This window comes from Triturus cristatus, chromosome 3_1 (assembly GCF_964204655.1).
Source record: "Triturus cristatus chromosome 3_1, aTriCri1.1, whole genome shotgun sequence".
Lineage (NCBI taxonomy): Eukaryota > Metazoa > Chordata > Amphibia > Caudata > Salamandridae > Triturus > Triturus cristatus.
The window spans coordinates 148,281,537-148,302,267 of NC_140583.1; the positions used below are offsets into that span (position 1 = coordinate 148,281,537).

General features: G+C 41.4%; 1 protein-coding gene across 1 annotated transcript in view; it reads left to right on the plus strand.

Annotated features, from left to right (window-relative positions):
- The window catches only part of NELL1 (neural EGFL like 1), a 3,594,225-nt gene that overhangs the window by 1,962,978 nt on the left and 1,610,516 nt on the right, over window positions 1-20,731 (plus strand). The window contains exon 13 of the mRNA XM_085643606.1: window positions 10,569-10,694. Coding sequence (XP_085499732.1) covers window positions 10,569-10,694 — 126 coding nt within the window. The remainder of the gene's footprint in view (window positions 1-10,568; window positions 10,695-20,731) is intronic.

Here is a 20,731-nt window from a genome sequence, read left to right on the forward strand (position 1 = left end):
TTTGACCCGCGTTATGAAAAAGCTTAAGACCTGGCCTTTTTCTCAGTAATTACCTGCTCTAGCTGCTGCTTTCCTCAGACCAACATAGCTCCTGGACACTCTTGAGTAGCCATGCACTCTATAAATCCCTTCACATTCAATTGCTTTATATCACTTTCCCTCTTTTCTCTTCATTATCACAAATTGGAGGACCTCCAAATATTGGACTTCAGAATGTACGCTGTACTAAACCTTCTCATGTGTTTGATTAAACAAATATAATGTTGTTCGTGTATAATAGGAACCCAGGCAACCCAAACAGTGCACATAACAACTGATTTACCTTTTAGTTCACTAATGGAATTTAGTCAGGGTGTAAGGGAGAATGAATGTTTCTAAATTCATGTTTGAAAACAATCACTTTAAAAAAAAGATACTTCTCAATGCAGTGATATAATCTGATGCACTAAGATCAAGTGCTTCTGCATGCACTTTTTCAATTCTTAAGAGACTTTATGATATTTTTACACTTTTCCTGCAAGATGTCTGTAAAAATGAAAAAGGGTGTTCTTAAAGTTAAGCAGTGCATGACAACCTAGTTATTTCCTTTCTTTAACTTCAATTAACCTTTAAATAAATGCTTGCCTGTTTATTCAACATCTTTAGAATGCTAGTGCTGAGTCGAATAAACAGCAGCCCAGTGCTGCCGCCGACCAACGGGCAGCATGTAAAGGTCAGGAGGACCACATGCGCCCCCAAGTCTTACTTTAAGCATCACTGTGCTAGGACAGCTCTTACAGGGCATGTCTGCTGCTAGGGTTCTTCTATCTGAAGCTGGAGAAAAATCCTCTGCTTGGTATTCATTGCTCAAACTGCAGACAGGAGTGCACTGCTGTTGAGAACAATTCCTCTACAAGGTGTCAATGGTACAGTGTCATCTAAGGTACTGCACATCAAAAATGAAATGCGACTCATAAGTACACTATGAATAGGGAACTGTCACACATAAGCAAATTGAAAACTGAGCTGCACCTGCTTCGTTTTCGCTCTGCTTTTGTCAGATTTCCTTTTCTGGGCCATCAGAGAGGATGATTGGGCCTATTTTCTCCTTGGTACACAGGAGTTGCAGTGGGAGCAGCTGTCTGCTGTGACAGTGTTTCAAGCAGTATGAAGTGAAAGGTGTACAGATACTTGAAAGAAAAACAAAAAAGGCCAAAACATGGAGACTGAGGAGCTGAGTGTGGGCGTGTGATGCAATTAGCCATCATTTGTGTGTGAAAGTGCTTCCACAGCATCTGGAGTTTAGTGAATGAACTTCCAGGAATGTGCAGAAGTGATAACCAAACTAGGGGTGGGCGTAATTTGCAAAATCCTACTGAGATGAATTCCGCAGAGTCATATAAAAACTCAGCGATAATGCAGTGAAGTCTGCAAAGGAGCGGAAATAGGCACGTTGCGCTGCTCAAGCTGTGATTTAGAACCGGTAGTGCATTCCGTGCTAAAAAACATAAGAGCAAGAGGCACCACAAGGTGCACCAGAGGATGCAGCTACTCGATTTGATTTTGCTGCTTCTCGAGTAGATCACTCGAGCGACAGCCTTTTGACTGCAAGCGGGTGCAACCACCCGCGCTATAAAAATCTTACTCGTGCTCCCAGCAACCGGAAATTGCACTAGGGGACGCTAAATCTTGCTTGCGCTTGCCAACTTACTGTTTTGGAGGCTCACGCGAGTACTGCTCCTGACAGCAATACATGTCTGTTATGAATGTGGGTGGTGTAAATACACACTGCAGCCCACATCCGAAATGTAGCTTCCAGTCCAATCATGCATTTTCTGTACCCTCTACTATGGCCTTGCAGGAAAACTACATTGACAGAATGGGTGAAACCAATTTTACCAACACCATTGTAAGGCTGATCATACTCACTGTGGAACTGAATAGAGATGTCACATGCACAGGGTTTTGACATGAGGTATGATAGGATACAGAAAAAGGCAAAAATCAATGGGTCATCATGAAGAAAAGGTGAATTTGCCACACTGAAGCTGAAAGCTTCATGATGGGAGAAATTGACGTGACAGAAATATTCCTGACCCAGTGACAATTCCTTCTACAGGATGTCCCCTCATGAGACAACCTTTAGACCTTTTTAAAAAATATTTTAGGAGTTTATTCAAAAAATAGCATTTACAAACTTGCAAGTCTGCATATTTTGCAACTTTGGAACAATGACAATAGAAGGGACAATCTTTGCACTTCCTCTTACATCGACATTTCAGATGGGGACGGATGAATCAGCCCCCCTTTGTTTGAGGTCCTTCTAGAACATCTGACTCCAATTCAGGGGAAAACTGCTTTTGACCATTACAGAGGCAAGGATACCTCCTATGCATACGGTAGTATCTAAGGTAGATCCAGACACTATCCAGATTAAAGAAAGGCTTAGCCATTTTAGGTTTTGGGCTTCTGATCCTTTTTACAGCAAAAGTGAAGAGGAAATGCTGCAAAAGTAGGTAGCTAAGTTACTCCATGCCTTTCAGTTATTGGAAGGTACTGTGATAACGTGCCTCTTATTGCATGGTCACCTCCTTTTTTGAGAACAGATGTCCATTTTTAAACTTTAAGCACTGGGGCACTGCTATCCAGCCCCCAGTGTATATGCTCTGACCCTAAAGTGTGGTATATGGTGTAGGAAAATACACCAACAGCATAGAAAGCTAAATGTCAGATATTTACTTCCGCACCTATTCTACCATTCACTAGGCAGATTAGGAAATTATTGTTTCAGGCCTTCATGTGTAACTTGAAGGTTGCAGCCTCTAAACCTCCAGGCAGTCCGTTTGACGGGAGGAAAACTCTACTTTTAAATATTAAGTACATCACCCCTAAGTAGCAGGGTGCCTGGTATTTAAAGGTAGAGCCTGTACGAATTTAATGCCAGCATGTTTCTACTGTGCCTTGCCTCCAAAAGCGTTATTCAATGTTAGGGATGTAGCTGGCACTATAAAGAAAAGGATAAAAAACAGTTAATGTGCCATTTCTGTATTATTGGTTTGGATTAAGCTACCTGGATGGTCCAACCACTTGTTTTAACATTTTTAAAAATCTAAATCAAGGACGAAGTTGGAATTTTGAAAAATATTCAGGAAAACATTTAAAAGTTATCATTGTTCAGCATGAATGCCCTAAAGCTAATTAGCATGAATGCCATGAAACTAATTAGAATGGAGAGTTTGAGCTCAGTTTTATATTATTCAAACTTAGTGGTTCCCGACAGATTAGGTTTTGGAGATTTTCCACTCACTGGCTAGTGCACAGAACATCCACATGACTCCCTTGCAGACGTTGTCAAATCCCACAGACTCAACATGTTGTTCTTCATTGATGACACTCAACTCATCCTCTAGCTCACTAGGACCCCTCAAACTCCAAAACCAAGTTCTGCAACGCCAGGACTGACACAGTCAAATGGATGAGAGACACCTGCCTCAAACTCAACTCCGACAAAACAGAAGTGCTAATCTTCAGGAAGAACACCACCACTTGGGACCACAGGTGGTGGCCAGCAGAACTTGGACCAACACCCACACCGACAGACTATGTATGCAACCTCAGCATCTTCCTCGACAGCGAACTGACCATGAAATGACAAGTCAACGTAGTTACCTTCTCTTGCTTCCACACCCTTCGCATGCTCCACAGAATCTTAAAATGGATCTTAATCAACACCAGGAATGCCGTCACGCAAGACTTCCTCACCAGCCACCTCAAGTATGACAAAGCTTTCTTCGCAAGAATTTCTGCCCAGCGCCTTAAAAGACTCCAGACCATACAGAACACCACAACCAGCCTCATCCTGGACCTTCCCAAATGGACCCACATCACCCCTCACCTCAGACCCCTCCACTGTCTCTTCCATTCAGAAAAGATGCCAGTTCAAGATCCTCACATATACATACAGAGCTCTACACAACCAAGAGCCTCCATCAACATTTGACATAACTTTCACCTGCCCACAAGACCCCTGCGCTATGCCTCACTCACCATAGCACATCCCCAGCATCCATCGTAGCCTCAGAGGAGGTCAATCCTTCTCCTACATTGCTACCAAGACCTGGATCAACCTTCCCCTCCGCCTCTGAACAGCACCCTACCTGGCGGACTTCAGGAAGAAACTAAATACCTGGCTTTCCAACAGAGACCCAGCATCCCCAGCGCCCAGATACCACTAGGGGTGGCAGTGCTGCACTATACAAATGTTGATTGAGTGAATAAGACTAATATGGTACCCTACAGCTTGCTTTGCTATGCTGGATGATTTTGAGAACCAAAAAAGTGACTAAATCCAAAGGTAAAACCTGGGAACGCGGCAAAGCAGCAAATCTACCAGATCCACATATTGTACTTGGCAGCTTTGAAATCCTATGTTTTGCTACACAGAGATTTTGTACCAAAACAAACCACTTGAGTGGTTCAGTGGGAGTTTCTTGATGACACATCCGACTTCTATGAACCCTCTGCCACAGCTTCGGACTTGTCAAAGACTGTGACCGGGCAACCTACTTGTTATATTGGACCTCTACTCCATCACAGTCAGACTAAACGTGTGCGTAGGTCCCAATAAACCGCTATCTTGTTTTTCAAAGGTGTTGTACTATTTTATGCCATTTTTGCCTTAAAACCTTTCAAATGTAAGCAAAAACCTTTCAAATGTAAGCACTACGTTCCCTTTTCCCAAATGCAGGTGATTTTGCTGTCTTATTTCTCATTGTATTTGCCTCAAGTTTTCTGAAGTGATTTGAGAATGTTATTGTCTTGTTCTGTTGTCTTTAAAATCATAGCTACAGTTTGAGTGTAACACACACCTCCAGGTACTGCCTGGTGCATGTGTCATAGCTACAGTGAGTGACCTCACCAGGTATTGTGCAAGTTACTAGACGTCAGCGCCTCCCAAATTAATAACAACAAATTCTGACATGGAGGCATTTACCAGAAAGACAAGTACTTTACACAGCCCTCCCTGTGTCAATTCATCTCACTCCTAACATTAAGTTTCAGCCTTGCATTAACTGGAGCACTTATCAGACAGTAACTAATTTGTTTTGTTCTGTTTAACACGTTTGTGGTAAAGATTATGGATGGCAGTCTTTAGTTTGATTGGGAAGTTAGTGCTAACTCTCATGTTTTCCCCATACTCTTTCTCCAAGATTTAGCTTATGTTGTTATTTCTGTAATGTGAATGACTTTATCATCTGCTCAAATTGCCGTAATGTCTCAGTTGTCAGTTGCAAAAATTAACAAGCATTTGCAATGCAATAGGTCTCGCATTTACGAGAGTTGGAGCTCCTGGCATTGTAAATGACAATGCCTTTTATTTATGTGTTGTTTTTAAAACAGATACATAAAAGGCATTGTCATTTACAATACCAATAGCTTAAACTCTTGCAAATGCGAGACCTATTGCATTGCAAATGCGTTTGGTGTCCGTGCCATGAATCTTTTTTTAAAAAAGCGTGAGGAAGTAGCGTGTCCTGCCTTCAACAGCAGGCAGGACAAAGCTATTTGAGAAAATAGTGCTCGGAGGCTGTAATTAAAGCCTAACGAGTAACAACACACTTAACAGGGGGGGTCGCCATGGGAGGTCACAAAATGAGACAAGTTGGTGCTAAGGAGGGACTACTAAGGCTTTTAACCAATGAACAGCCACATGTTACAGTGGACAATGACACAAGCTAATGAAAAATATGGACGGAGAGTGGGCGGAGCTTAGAGTCCCTACCTGAATACAGCATGCCTCACAGAGTGGCGCATGCGTTGCCCATTCTCGAACTAAAAATAGTGGCAACTTGTGATCTCAAATTCCATCTCTAAATTGGGAAATTTCTATAAACAGATGAAGCAGTTGGTCTTTTCATTTAGTGGTTCTCTTAGCACAGTTTTGCAGTATTATGACACGTATTTTCACTGGTAGTTTAAATACAAAACATTAGTGTTAGGTGTGTCTTTTAAACAGTCATCCATAGTCATGCCAAATTCTAAAATTCACTCCAGGTATAAATTGTATTTTTTAAGTTTTAAAATAGGTAAATCTGGACAATTAATGGTTGCTTCTCTCTGATAACGATTTATTCTCTAATTGTAGGTTTTTGCATCTGTTAGAGCAATATTCTTGCAGTTTTTATCAGCAAGTTTGTTCTAATTGTTGAGTTGTAGATTTCTGAATCAGGGCATCTATGTTTACATCTTGGGCAAAGAACTACACTCCCTTCGCTTTGCCTCAGGTAATTTAGCTGCCAAAAGTCAGAAAACCATGAGCCACATTTAGGAACTAATTTTGCAATTGCAAATGGTGCAAATCGCATGATTTGTCCATTTTCAAATGCAAAATAGTCTTTCATGGTGTATGAAAGGGTTTGTAGTCGCAAATTTTAGGTCATCGCAAAAATTGTGATTACCTATAATTGCGACTATAAATAGAGAATCACAAATTGCGATTCCCTTGGCACTTGTAGCAAGCATTTTCTCAATGCAAACTGTGTAGTTAGAAAATGCTATTAGCCATGTGCAAATTTTGAATAATACACAAAAATGCATTTTTAAAACTGCCATGTAGCACACGGCGCTTTATATGTGCACTTTTATTTTGTGGTGCTCCAGGGGGTCCTTAGGCCTCCGGGCACCCTTGGCTTTGCATTAGCTAATTGGCGATTACCAATTAGGTAATCGCAAATTAGCTTATGTAAAAACATTTGCACCTACGGGCCTTTAGGTCCTTCTGAACGAATAGAGAAGTATTACCGATTAACTATTTATCAAATCGCCATTTGGTAAAAAGAATCGCTAAATCGTTGGCGATTCCTTACATACATAGCAATTTGCAATTACCAATTAGTGATTCAGAAAAAATCGCTGTTTGGTAATCGCAAAATGCTTTTTTGATACATGTGGCCCATTATATTTTTTGACAGATATGGCAGAGCATGTTCTATTCATCAAGGTAGCCAAACTTGGTGTTTTTGGATCAGGCATTGACCTTCATCTGACCTTCCTGTAACTCACTACAGACATGATTAAGCCTGTAGAGAGCTAAACATGTGCTAGAGCCATGTGTTTCTTTTTTGGGGTGGTCACAATAACAAAGTAAAGAAGTTATACTTTATTTACACAATGTATTGCTCAATTAGAATGTTTTGAATTACAGTGAACCCCTTTGGTGTAGTTTGCACCTCCTTTTCCCTACTATTTATCTATTTCCTTATTTGTTAAGTGCACCGCACCCAAAGGCTTCATGGCACCAGTGAGTACTTAATTCAGAGCAAAGCTGGCAAGTATACTAGTGAGGACACAAACAATGTAGAATTAAATTGTTGGGAACAAATAGGTCGTCAGCGTGTAACCCAGAGGGGAAGGAATGGATCTTTCATATCTGGGTTGATTGTACCTCAAAAGCTCTTCCCTAGTAAACTTTTAGCAAAGAGTTGACAAGTACTTGGTGAACATGTTTCTTAGAAAGTTAGAACCAATTCCAATTTGCACACTGTACATAGTACTTGGAACTTAATATGTTGGCAAAATGGAAATTAGTGTAATTTGATCAAAATTATTGAGCTGTTATCCCTTAAGAGGATTTGAGGGATGCTGAGTAAGATACCAGAACAGCAATCTAGTCTCTGTAAAATCAAGCCCCCCACCACTATGTGGTGTTTGATCTGTGTGAAAAATGGTAGAATATGGCAAAGGATTATAAGTCAATAGTGGCTGAACATTTGGGGGAGGAAAGATTGCCTTTGACCAAGACGCCATGATTAATCATCACTTGAGTGAGCTGTGGACAGACGAACCACAAGATGTTGACCAATTAGAAATGGAGGCAATCGTTCTTTACATAATCATATAGAAACTCAGTCTGAGTTCAAGAACATTTCTTGCCATTCATTTGCTAATTGTATACCTAAGAATTAAGTGTCACTGCATGAGATGGGTTTGCTTGTATAATGTGGAAAACAAGTGTGCACTGGCAAGAATTGAAGGCCCAGGTTAGATGTGCATGCACCAAGGCCTTCAAATAAATATAGAGAAGCAGAGGTCTATGAGGAGAACCCAGAGAGATTCCCAGGTGACTTTATTTGGGGCTCCAACACAACAAACAAATCATCATTTTATTGTTTCAGTTGATGGGTCCTATCCTTACTGTGCTCTGGGAGTCAAGCTGCATCATACTGTTAAGGCCCAAATAGGCCAAACCCTATCTGGGGTTTGTTGTGTTCCTCTGGAGTAGACATCAGCACACAATTCATGACAGACTGTTCCTATGAGGAGCAGAATGGGACCTGAGTTGCTAAAGGCAGGCCTGTGTCTACAGTGTGGTATAAGCGATCGACATTCTATCCATCACTTTGTTATCAGTTGTATTTGAGGTTCAGCAGATTCCTTCTAAAACTACTTATTTGTTGTGGTTCTACTGTAAGGAATAAATCACTTAAGCAACTCTCCCTCCAAATGCCTTTCATGGACAATCAAAAATAGTGTCTTATGTTCCACAAATTAAATCAGCGCAAGCATCTCTAATTAAAAATAACAATGTTGGCATCCTTGCATGACCTGTCTAGCATAGTCCATAAATCTTAATTGAGCAACTGACTCAGTTTTTGGAGTGGCCTGAAGCCAACTAAAAGGAATGAAGAAGATCACAAGCTTCAAAAAGGAACTCAGATGTTGCATAAGTTGTCTCAAGTAACTTAGGGTCTGATTCAACAAGGTAAACTTACACTTGTGTCCGTTTACGTTTTATTGCAATTCACAAAGGAATAGTATCTTTACAACTGCCTATCTTTTTATGTGCAGAGTTTCTGCTGCGAGTCGTAAGGATACTACTCGTAAAATGTCTCAGTGAATTTGAAAAAATTGTAAACTCACATGAAAGTGTAAGCTTACCTCTGTGGCCCTAGGACTGGGAAGAGAGGTTTGAAACAGGCTGATAGTTTGTTAGTTCTGTGGGTGCTGTGAGAGTTTTTTCAGGTGCAGCAAAATTATTGTTTTCGTTTTTTCAAACCTGTATGTATCTGACATGGAGAAAAAAAGAAGTAATAATGATTGTTTATAGTCATTGAGCTGATAATATCTAGGGATTTCCTGATATAATGTGTAGGACAAATTTCTAAGTTTGAAACAGTTCCCCTTTTCTGTTTAAGAATTTCATTGTCGCCTGGTGAGCGTACAGGCTCAACTCACAATCCTTGGAGCTGACCATGCAATTACATGGTAAAATAGGTTTGTGAGTGGTATGTAGCTTGTCACTAAAAATCCACTGCATTTGTCATACAATATAAATAATTATAGCATTAACCGTGTTTTCTTATGTAAGCAGTTTGTACTGTCGATCGGCAATATGGAGGTACCATCATCTTCTGGTTGCTTCCTCAGTCAATCAATCAATCAATCAATCAATCAATCAATCAATCAATCAATCAATCAATCAATCAATCAATCAATCAATCAATCAGGGAATTGTATAGCAGAGCTACTCACCCATGAGGGTCTCAAGGCTCAAGGGGATGGGGGGTGGGGGTGCTGATCCATCTGGGTTCAGTCGAAGAGCCAGGTCTTGAGATCCTTCCTGAATTGGGTGAGCGACGGGGATTGCCTGAGGTGGAGGGGCCGGGTGTTTTAGGTCTTGGCAGCGAGGTAGGCGAAGGATCTTCCTCCAGTTCTTGTCTTGTGGATCCGAGGGATGGAGGCAAGGGCCAGTGTCATGGAGGGCTTTGTAGGCATGAGTGAGCAGCTTGAAGGTGATTCTTTTGTCGACTGGGAGCCAGTGAAGTTCTCAAAGCTGTTTGGTGATGTGACTGCAGCGTGGGGTGTTGAGGACCAGTCTGGCTGCGGAGTTTTGAAAGTTCTGTAGTTTTCTGATGAGTTTCTGGGTGATGCAGGCGTAGAGTGCCATAGTCGAGCCTGCTGGTGATGAGTGTGTGGGTGACCATCTTTCTTGCTGCGGTGGGTATCCATCTGAAAGTCTTTCGAGGCTTTGATCTAGCAGTTCATTGTGTGCGAGGAGTCCAGTATGATGCCAAGGTTGCTTGGGTGGTCCGTGGGAGTGGGTGGGGTTCCCAGTGCAGCATCCACCAGGAGTCGTTCCAGGAAGAGGGGTAGGTCCTGCTAAGGTGATTGCCATCACATTAGTTGTTTAAAGTACCTTGGATACAACCATTCATTTTCTAAACTTATATGTTACATATTCACATGATAATAGTTTGGTCCAAAATACTTCGTTATTTTTAACCCTATTATCTCAAATATGAGATTTTAAAGAACTCACTTGCACTAATGTCGAGCCCCACACTTTTTTTTCTTTTATTCTTGTACAAAACACACGTATAAAATGAGTGATGCCTGGTGTCACCCATGCTCACCAGCACATACGTCAATACCTGAAGTAAATTCACCATGGTAGGGTTCAAATAAAATTATGTAATAAAGAGTTTTAAAGAAGCAGTTCTGCAACATGTATTTTCCTTATGTAATTATTCAGTGAATAATGTTTGGTTGATGATTTACATGCTTAAAAGTTTTCACTTTTATTCCCTCAGATATCGATGAGTGTGCTGCAAAGATGCACTACTGTCAGGCAAACACAGTCTGTGTTAACCTGCTGGGATCATACCGCTGTGACTGTACTGCGGGATATGTCAGGGTGGATGACTTCTCCTGCACAGGTAAGCCTGATGATTCATTACCTTCTACAAAATGCATTAATCGCTGAACATAATTCCCATCTTTGATTATAGATACACACAGTGGCCTAGCTAGACCTGTTGCCGCTCATGGTAAGAATGGGGTGGGGGTACTGACCGCAGGTAAAGGGAGGAGAGGCTGGCACTCCAAAAACCCATGCCGCTCGGGGCAGACCACCCCCCTCTGGCTACGCCACTGATAGACAAGATTGTGTACTGAAAATGTTTGTCCATGTACAGCAATATTTCCGGTTGTTGGGTGAGGCATTGATTGGCACAGTGCTTGGAGAAGATCTCAGTGAGCACATGTACTTTTCTAGTTCGGAACACAGGAAGATTATTTAGAATGATGACATGGATTGCACACCAAGAGAGACAGAAATAGAATAAACTTTCAATTAGTGGAAGGGAGTAATATCTAAGCATAGTAATATGATAGATTCAATGTAATTACAATGGTGAATCTGCAAGCATTTTGACATAAAGTACTAATCATGTTACACGCATGTTAAGTGTTAGAGTCTTATAAAATCAGTTTGCAGTCCGCACACACACTCATACACACACAGACACACATATGTACATACCCACTACCCAACTCCTGTCCCATACTCTCTTCCCCCTGCCCCCAGATCTTAGTATTTGGTGATTCACACCGTGGTGACACATTATAAAGTATAAGATTTGCTCACCTCAATGAATTTCTAATAATAAAGTCAGTTCCAGATGCACACTTTGCCATAAAGTATGTTTTGACAGTGCTGCATTTGAGGATGAGTTTGCTTTCAAACGCGATTGAGTCAGTGCAGTGTGCCTACAGGAAAGTGAGTGTAGTCCAAATTTCCAAATTTCATGATTCATTGCTTCTCCTATTCCACCGTGCACTATTCCATTACGAGTATATCCGCCCTATCTCCAAGTACCTGCCCATATCAAATTCTAACGCTGGATCGAAAAGTTAAATGTGCTCATGTCATTGTCATATTTTGATTTATTTGAAGCAATATTGTATGCTAAAAAATGTATTTATTGGTTTACGCGCGTGTTGCAATGCGGTGTCCAGAGATCCCCACACATGTATGTATAGCTTTCGCATGACATCATGAGCATGTGATGTATTTCTGGGCCTCCATGAAGCATTCTGGGAGTGGTCATCCTGGTCCACTTTTCTTGAAACAATTGGAACAAGGTTCTAGGTCACACAGTTTTGAAGAAAGGCAAGCTGGACTCTTGATAGGGTCTTGATGTTTGGGAAGGGGAAAGGATACTGAAAGATTACTCTCTTTTCCCCACATAAACACCGAAAAAGATCCATCATAATTCATGAAGAGTGCAGAATTACAAATATGCTATCAACAAATCTGCGAGTAAATACTATACAATCATGTATAATCTGCTCCCCACATCTACGGAACTAAGAAACCTTTTGTGTCTTTAGTGTTTTTTCTCACAACCGCCCGCTTTTTTTTTACATGTAACACTGAGGCCTGGATTACGAGTCAGATATTTTATTTTACAACCTGCTTGTCAACCTCTGTTTACGCATGGGTCGGAATTACGAGTTGAGTGTTGTTTAACGCATCAAATAATTGTCTAATGAGTTAAACACCTTAGCCATCATTACATTTCAGCAGATCTAACCTGCCAAAACCTAACAGGAGCCAACCAAAGGGTAATGACTGTATCATGCAGATTTAGGTGTATTCAACAGCAAAAACTGCAGGTTATGCCCCAGGAACTCATTATAGGTGTTATGCTTTGCATCCGATAAATAATGAGCTATGAATCTGTTTCCTGTTCCGGTGCTGGACCATGACCGTCCAGGGAGGGATCATGCAGTGCTTGAACAATGTGGTGTGTCTTCATCCGCTATACCCTCTTGTGTGGCTCCGGAGCATGATCTGCTGCCCCCGTCTGATGAACGTCAGGTGCTTGATTCTGGTTCCTAGCGAAGGGGTGTTGAGAGATACCAGCTGCGGCCATGTCCTGCCAGGTCTACGCGACTAAAGAACTGTGGGGCATATTATCAAGAAACGGCGTTAAAATTATCGCCGCTTTAGCGGCAGAAAACTGCCGATAAGAGGCGATAATGGGCTTGATAATATGCCGCAGAGAATTCCCATAGAAGCCAATGTTCTGGTTTCTGCCGATAAAGCGGTGATAATTTTAACGCCGTGCTTGATAATATGCCCCTATGTAGCCTATTAAGGTGGACTCGGGACTTATTGTTTTTGTTTTATTTTGTGGTTTGTGGAGGAGTGTGATGTGGTCACCGTCATTTCCAGTAACCCAGATGGGGTAGCGGTGGACCACCTGTTGTATATATAGCACATGATACATGTTTGATTGTTGGGGGTGGGACTTATTCATTAAATAAAAGGATACTGGTGCGAACAGGATATTGAACAGTCTACTTCCTGGCTACTGGTTGTCTTTGACCGGGACATAACACGTGGTATCGTTATTTACCAGGTACGATAAATAGCACCTATGCTTGTAGTCAGGCCCAGTATGTTTTAACATGTTTTGTGTCGACTATAAAAAAATATTTCCTAGTTCTGTGCTCTATATTTTTGCAACTTGCACCACTATCAGAGAAGCAGTAAGCTAGCAGGGCGGACAGCTTCAAGGCAACACCAAAAAGGAAACGGATATTTCACGTGTGGATGCACAGCCCCCTCACTTGATTGGCTACATTCATCAGGCTGTCATCCTCCCCGGATGCCCTTTGGAAACTTGGCGTTAGCACTGCATTCTCGCAGTCCGCTGGGTTTGAAGTAAAAACATCCGAAGATGCCTGCGTCTCAACCTGGTGTTGTTTCATTACTAAAAAAATATGTTTCACTCTTGTCAAAAATGTAAGGCTTTTACTTGGGTAGCATCTGCTGGGGCTCTGGGGATGGCGATGTCAGTTGAATGGTGATGGCAAAGTCTCGATTACTTTGGTAATCTCCACCATTCACACCCATCTCATACACTGCAATCTCCTTAACACTCCCTATCCCTCCTTGTTACATTGTTTAGTAAAGCTTAGAATCCGAGTGAAGTCTGGTAACTGCAGGCCACTATTGCGCATTAATAAATCAGTTCAGTGTCGCAAATGCATTGAAATTTGAAACAATGACCTGACGCACTAAGGCATTTTCATGGAATTCTTAAAGATAGTAACCCTATCTGTATGGAAAGAAGTTGCTTGAAGAGGAGAACATTTACATATTGATGTTATATATATACTATAGCTCAGGCATATATATATATATTTTTTTTTTTTGCAGAGTTTATATAGCGCGAACTTGACCCGAATCCAATCAGGTATCGGAGCGCCTTACATAGCACCAGTTACGTTACATGAGGACACACATTCATTTCTTGTTAGGCACGGGGAGATTAAGGGGCATATTTACAAGCAGGCGATAAAAGCGCCGATAATTTTATCGCCTAATTAGCAAGGCCACGCTAACGCATTAAACCTTGCTTTAGCGTGGGGATTCTTTACGCTCAGCTTTGCATCTCTAATGAGATGCAAAGTGGGCGTTCCTGACCTAATATGACAGGAGAGATGTCGCTAACTGACATTTCTCCTCTCATCAAGCCCCACGCTATGAAGCATAGCATCAGGAAAAGTAGCAATAACCCCTGTTATTTCCTTACGCCTGCTTCAGGACTGACTTAGCCATGATATCCTATGGAAGGTGGATATCATGGCTAAGTTTGTGAGTCCATATCAGCAAGCTAACGCCACATTGCGTGAGATTATCGCTCGGTTTCCAGCGATAATCTCATGTTAGGCAGTTAGCGTGAGGATTTTTATCGCTGAGGAGATAAGCGTTGCTAATAGCACGCTATCTCAGTGATAAAAATCCACGTTACCCGGCGAGAATTATCCTCACGCTAAGAGTGCTGAGCGACAATTATCGCCGGGTGTTGCTGATATGCCCCTAAGTGATTTGCCCATAATCACAGGAGTGTCAGCGTCATTACTGAGACTCGAACCCAGTTCCCCAGGTCCGAGGTCGTGCGCCCTAGCCATTAGGCCAACTCCACTCCCCTATATATATATACTAATGTCAGTTGCTTAATCTCTGGACTTCAATAGAACAGTTAGAAAAATCTGTGTTTTTGTTTTCAGCTAAAACATGCAATTCCCTCAATACAATTAACATATCCTCCTGAGGTCGCAGTGGTACCACTAGTTATGAATTTTATGTTTGTCTGGATAAGAGGATGGCTGTCAAGGGTTCAGCTGGTGCAGTGGCACCAGGACACAGAGGGAGGAGGGCCCCGGTGTGTCTTGTACCAGCCCCAGCTCTTCCACTTATTTTTTGAGGATGCTTCTCTGCCTCGGGCCTGCTCGATATCCACTGTTTTGGAAGAGGAGAAGTGATCAATACCATTCCACAGCCCCCAGGCCCCCAGGCAATCTGTGTTACAAAGGGTAACCTAAGGGAAACAAATGGGGGGAAATAGAGAACGTGACAAACAAGATAACAAGAACAAAAGAAATTAAAAAGGGATAATTATGCAGTGGGAGATTGAGAAGAAATTATATATTTAAATGGTCGAGTGGATAAAATAAGTATCTATGAGCAAGTTGATGGGGCATAAAGGAAGAGAGGAGAGAGGAAAGTGAAGAAGGAGGCAGTAAGGGAGATGATGCAGGAAAGACATTGAAAAGTGAGAACACAAACATTGGAGCTGGGAAGGTTAAAGAGGAGGGAGCTGAGCCATAAAGGAGAAAGAATAAAAGGAAATAAGTGTAGAGAGGGTGAGAAAATAAATAAAAAGGATGTGCAGGATAGAGAAGAAGGGAAGAGGAGCGAGAGAGAGAGAAGGACAAAGATGGTAGGAAGAACAGCGAAAACAGAAAGAAATATGAGTCAACAGACAGAAAAGGAGAAATAAGATGCACAGAGAATGGAAAGAAAGGTCGGATGTGAGTGAAGATGAGGAAGGATATGAAGGGCAGAAATAATTTAAAAAAAGAGATGGGAGAGGGAGGATACATGGAGGTGAAAGTAGAAGGGCGCGTGGAGATTGAGTTTAGAAAGAGAATGGAGCGACAAGGTGAGTGCAAAGATAGAAAAGAAGGCAGGCTACAGCGGATGGAGAAAGTGGGAAAATGAAAAAAGAAAAATAAAGAAGAGGGTGAGACCTGTAAATAAAAGAAAAGAAAAGGAGATGGTGTATGGAAGCAAGAGGAAAAAGCGAGGGACCCTGGGATGGCAAATCAAACAACAGACAAAAAAGAAAAATAAGACCAAGCACTAGAAGATGGCAAAAAATACTGGCAGACATAGGTGTGCCACAGGGAATGTGAAGGAGGGACAGAGGAATCCAAATACAAGATGTAGATGTGAAAGAGAAATGGAAGATGAAGTTAAAAGGATAAGGAGACTAATGGTACTTTGGTGGAGAAGCAGGGAGAAGTGTAGAGCATTGATAAAAACTAGAGGAGAGGAGAAAGAGAAATGCAGGACAGAGAGGAATGGGGAAAAAGACGGCTAAAGAGGGGCAAAAAGAGGTGAAGAACAAGTGAGAAGAGGAAAAAAGATATAAGGGTGCGAGAGAGGAAGGAAGAGAGAGGCAGAATATAAGGGGCGGGGGAACACTGAAAGACAATGGGTATGAAAAGTGAGCTGAATAGTGATAGCGAAGAGAGAGGAAGGACAACATCTGGAAGCTGCAGTGTAGCAATCAATAGTGCTTTAGGTGCAGTGGAACTGTTTACAAAATGTATGAGGGCATGACAGTGACCCAGTTATAGCAATATTTTATTATGGACCTGAAAAGTAAGGTAGGCCAATATTTCCTACTCCCCTTACGTCCCAAAACACACTTGCTATGTCACTGGTCCTAGAAGGTAGATTTGACAGCTGTTGGAACCTAACTGGCATAATCTAATTCCAATGGAGTGAGAGAAGGCTCTCAGCACAATGTGCAGGAACTATATTAATTGAAAAACGATTATTGAAGTTTATTTACACTTATTTAACATCATCCTGGCATTGTTCTCTAAAAGCCCACAAAAAGGCGAGAGGGGTCCTACTCAGCCAAAGGGACAGGACACCAACAATAGACACTTATGTCAAACAAAGTGATCCCTTTGGGTTCCTTATATAGCATACAGTACAGACCAACTCAAACCAGCTCACATCCAATCAAAGAGTACTCACCAGCACCAAATAGAAACCAAGAGCATAATATAAAAAATATCCTGTATCTTTTATTAATAAACAGATATCATAAAATATATAAAAATACAACACATATATTAAAAACATTTCATTGATATTACAAAGGGAGAACCTTGTAATGTTCAGAAAAGCCAAATAGACAACAACCTGCTATATATCAAGGGCACTACAAGTACATGGAATTAAATATTGTTCTTCCCAATTGAGTGTGTTGATACCATTCCGTTTCTTCTGCTTAAACCGGATGTTATTTTCAAGTGCTTTCTTTGATCAAATACTGTTCTGTTAAAGCCAGGTGTTGTTTGAGTATTTCCTAAAAAGAGTGACACGTTTCGGTGGTATCGTGTTATTCACCACATTCTTCAGGCAAACAATTGATTTTAACACATCTCCCAAATCGTTTATCTAAAAAGCAATGACATAAAAAGTATATAGTTAAGATATTTTTACATCACACTTAATTTATAAACATTGCATACAATTCATATTGCTTATACATTCCCTTACATGAGTTACAAAAGAAACAACTTTCTTTTCAGAAAAACATTAAAAATAAATATTTACTACATTATGTTCTTTGTTTCACAAATGGTGCTATCCATGTTATTTCATACCACATTGCAACCAAGCTAATTCACATCCTCATCCATACATTCACCCTACAAATATTATCGAGGGATTTACCCACCCGATATTTGCGAAAACGGATGACAGTATATCTCTCCTTTCATGAAAAGCAATTTCTTTCATGGGTAGATCCCAATCTTCCTATTCAATGTGGGGGCACAAAATAGCCTCCCTAAAAAATATAATACATAATCATGAGCCATAAGGTATTTTGGAGGAGGATTGGGGCATATAGAGAAAGTGGGACGGAGGCTGGGAAAAGAGGAAGCATGCAAGACGAATATAGCAGATTGGGTTGTTGGTTGACCACAATCCATGTCAGGGTGAACAATATAGGTTACTAAATTAAACTGTGCTCAACTCTCTGGCAGTTTGGCGCAAAGGCAGTCAGGCTTAATTTAGAGTCACTGTGCGAAGTATTTATGCTACACACAAATGCTGATAAAGTGAAAACACACCACAAGATTGAGAAAATGTTAATAAATAAAATGAGATCAAAATGACAAAAATCCAATCAGTAGAATCGGAGATATATGCAATTTTAAAGACTTGAGTAAAATAGATCCAAGAAGCAGAAACTGTGGGTATCTGTTCAGGACAGACTGGGACAAAGTCAAAAGCTCAGGTCAACTGCAATGGAGTTTCGGGCTGGATATAGGAACCAGGATAGTACAGATGAAAATGTTACCTTCTGAGATCTAGTGCGCAGGGTTTTACACTTCAGGATTTCACAGGAGTTCAACCGATGCCAGACAAGGGTCTAGGACCTGGGGAGACATTTTTAAGGGATCAGGAACTCACTCCAGCAGAGACCAGCAGGGCTCATGCAAGTCCAGTTGCAGGTCCAGGCAGGGCCAGGTGCAGCAGCTCCACTGGGTAGTTGCAGGGAGGCCTCTGGCAGGTCATCTGGGTAGTTGCAGGGAGGCTTCTGGAGCTTGTTGTCATGTTATGTTACCTAGTCTTGTGAACCGCATAGCTACCCAGGACCGGGCTTCCCAGTGCTGTCAGGAATTGTGAGGAAGAAATTTATTGGTTTGGTGAAGAGGTGGGTCTTCAGTTGCTTCCTGTAACGTAACAAGTTGTTGTTGGCTCTGAGGTAACTGGGCAGGGAGTTTCAGAGTATAGACACCCGGTATGCAAATGATCACCCTCCACCCTTGGCTCTTTCAATGTTGTATCCCTGTAGCTCAGAACAGGAGGTCAGCCAACTGACCCTTTGAGTTACTCTGGTGGTCCTGGGTTCCAGCAAATGGTTGTCTCTCCTTTGAGCCAAAAGGCAGTCCTCAAGAAGCAGGACAGTCTTCAAGAAACAATGCAGGCCTCAGGCAGTAGGCATGCCTTAATTCTTCTTCCACAGGGGTACTAAAGAGTTGGTCTGAGAGGTCCACTATTTATAACTTTTGCCTGATTGAACAGTGAAAGAAACATCTGGAGTTTTCCACCCACATTTGGTTCTGGAATTTCCTTCCTCCCTGCCCAGGTCCCAAGGTATCTGAGTGACAAAAACCTGGTGCCAAGTTCTTTGTGAGTGTGATGAGGCAGCTCCTTTGAAATGTAATTAGGGCAGAGAACAGCTGCTCTCTAGAGAACATCCTTTTCCGAGCTACAACCTGTTGTTCACAATCCGGGCCGAATGTGCATTCCTGATGAGGGAGCAGTTTACAGGCCCAGACAGCTAGAAACTTCTAGTAGGCCTCAGAAAATGTAGGGTAGGAAAATGCCAATTTCTAAAAGTGGAATTTTTCAAATTGTAATCTAAAATCTGACTTTACCATAAATGAGGATTTAAAATCACAGTTTATTTGTGTCCTAACATTACATTTCTCCCCTTTTCTAAACAAAAGTTATCACTTATCAAATGTAATAAGGTAACTCAATGTTATCCTATGGGAGAGATGGACTCGCAGTAGTGAAAAACGAATTTGGGAGTTTTTCACTACCAGGATATGTAAAGCTTAAAAGTAAATTTCCACCATTTTAAGTTCAATACATCCTGCCATATGGGTTGTTTACGGCCTACGTCAGGGGTGAATAATATGCATTAAAAAGAGGATGCTTAGGACTGGTAAAAGGTTTATTTTTCCATATCGAATTGGGCATTCAAAACTGCGCACAGGCTGCAATATCTGGACTAAGACATGTTTTAAAGGACTACGTAAGTAGGTGACATAGGTGACACCATAAGGGCTGCATATCACTAGTAGCATTTAGTTTACAGGCCCTGGGTACATCTTGTACCACTTTACTAGGGACCTCTAAGTAAATTAAAAAAGTGGTAGTTAGGTGTTGAGTGATTTTACCATGTTTCTAGGAGTGAGCACACGCACTTTAGCACTGGTTAGCCATGGTAGAGTGCACAGAGTCCTAAAGCCAACAAAAGTGGGTTTAGAAAACCGGAGGGGTCAAGTCAGAAAGTTTGGGGGTGACCCTGGAGAAAGGGTCAAGTCCAACAAGGAGAGAGGAGGGCTAAGGGGCAGGAGAGGAGGCATGTCAGGGGGACAGGGACCAGAAAAGATGGGGTAAAGATCATGTAGGGGGGAATAAGCATAAAAGACAGGATGGCAGTAGTAGAGAGGGACAGGAAGGGATGAGCAAAGGACAGGAATTGGCAGGAAGGAGTGATATTTATATTTGTATTATATTAATTTCAGTTTCGACGTTCCCATAGTTTTGTACTACAGTTTGATTCATTCTTTGTATATACTTAAGTGTATTCACCCTATACATAACATGAAAACTATTTGCCAGTACAAACTTTATCCATATTTTCTGATTATTGTCGATTTCTTCACAGGCTATTTCTGAAAGAGTTTTTTGTTCTGCTGAAATAGCAATTGAAAAATGAGTTTTTTCATAGAACCATAAAGAATCCTGAGGCCTCTGTTTGTCTTGATAAAAAGAACCACCTCAAAAGGAACATATTTGTTTCCCTCATTGTTCCTAATGCACATTATTCATTTGGAAAATTATATTTTTCAGCAGTTTTGTTTCTGCTGGCTACTGCATATAAAGCTTTTCCTGCCACAGTGTAACGTCATGTAAAATTATTTTACAGTGCTCATTGTTGCTGATGCCACAGTAGTTCTGGAGGGAGTTTTTACTTATTGGGTAACTGAGAAAAACCTCACTCAGAATGTCATTAAAAGCAAAGGGACCTTTAAAGTTTGTCACAGCAGAAGATCTTGGCCTGCCAAACCC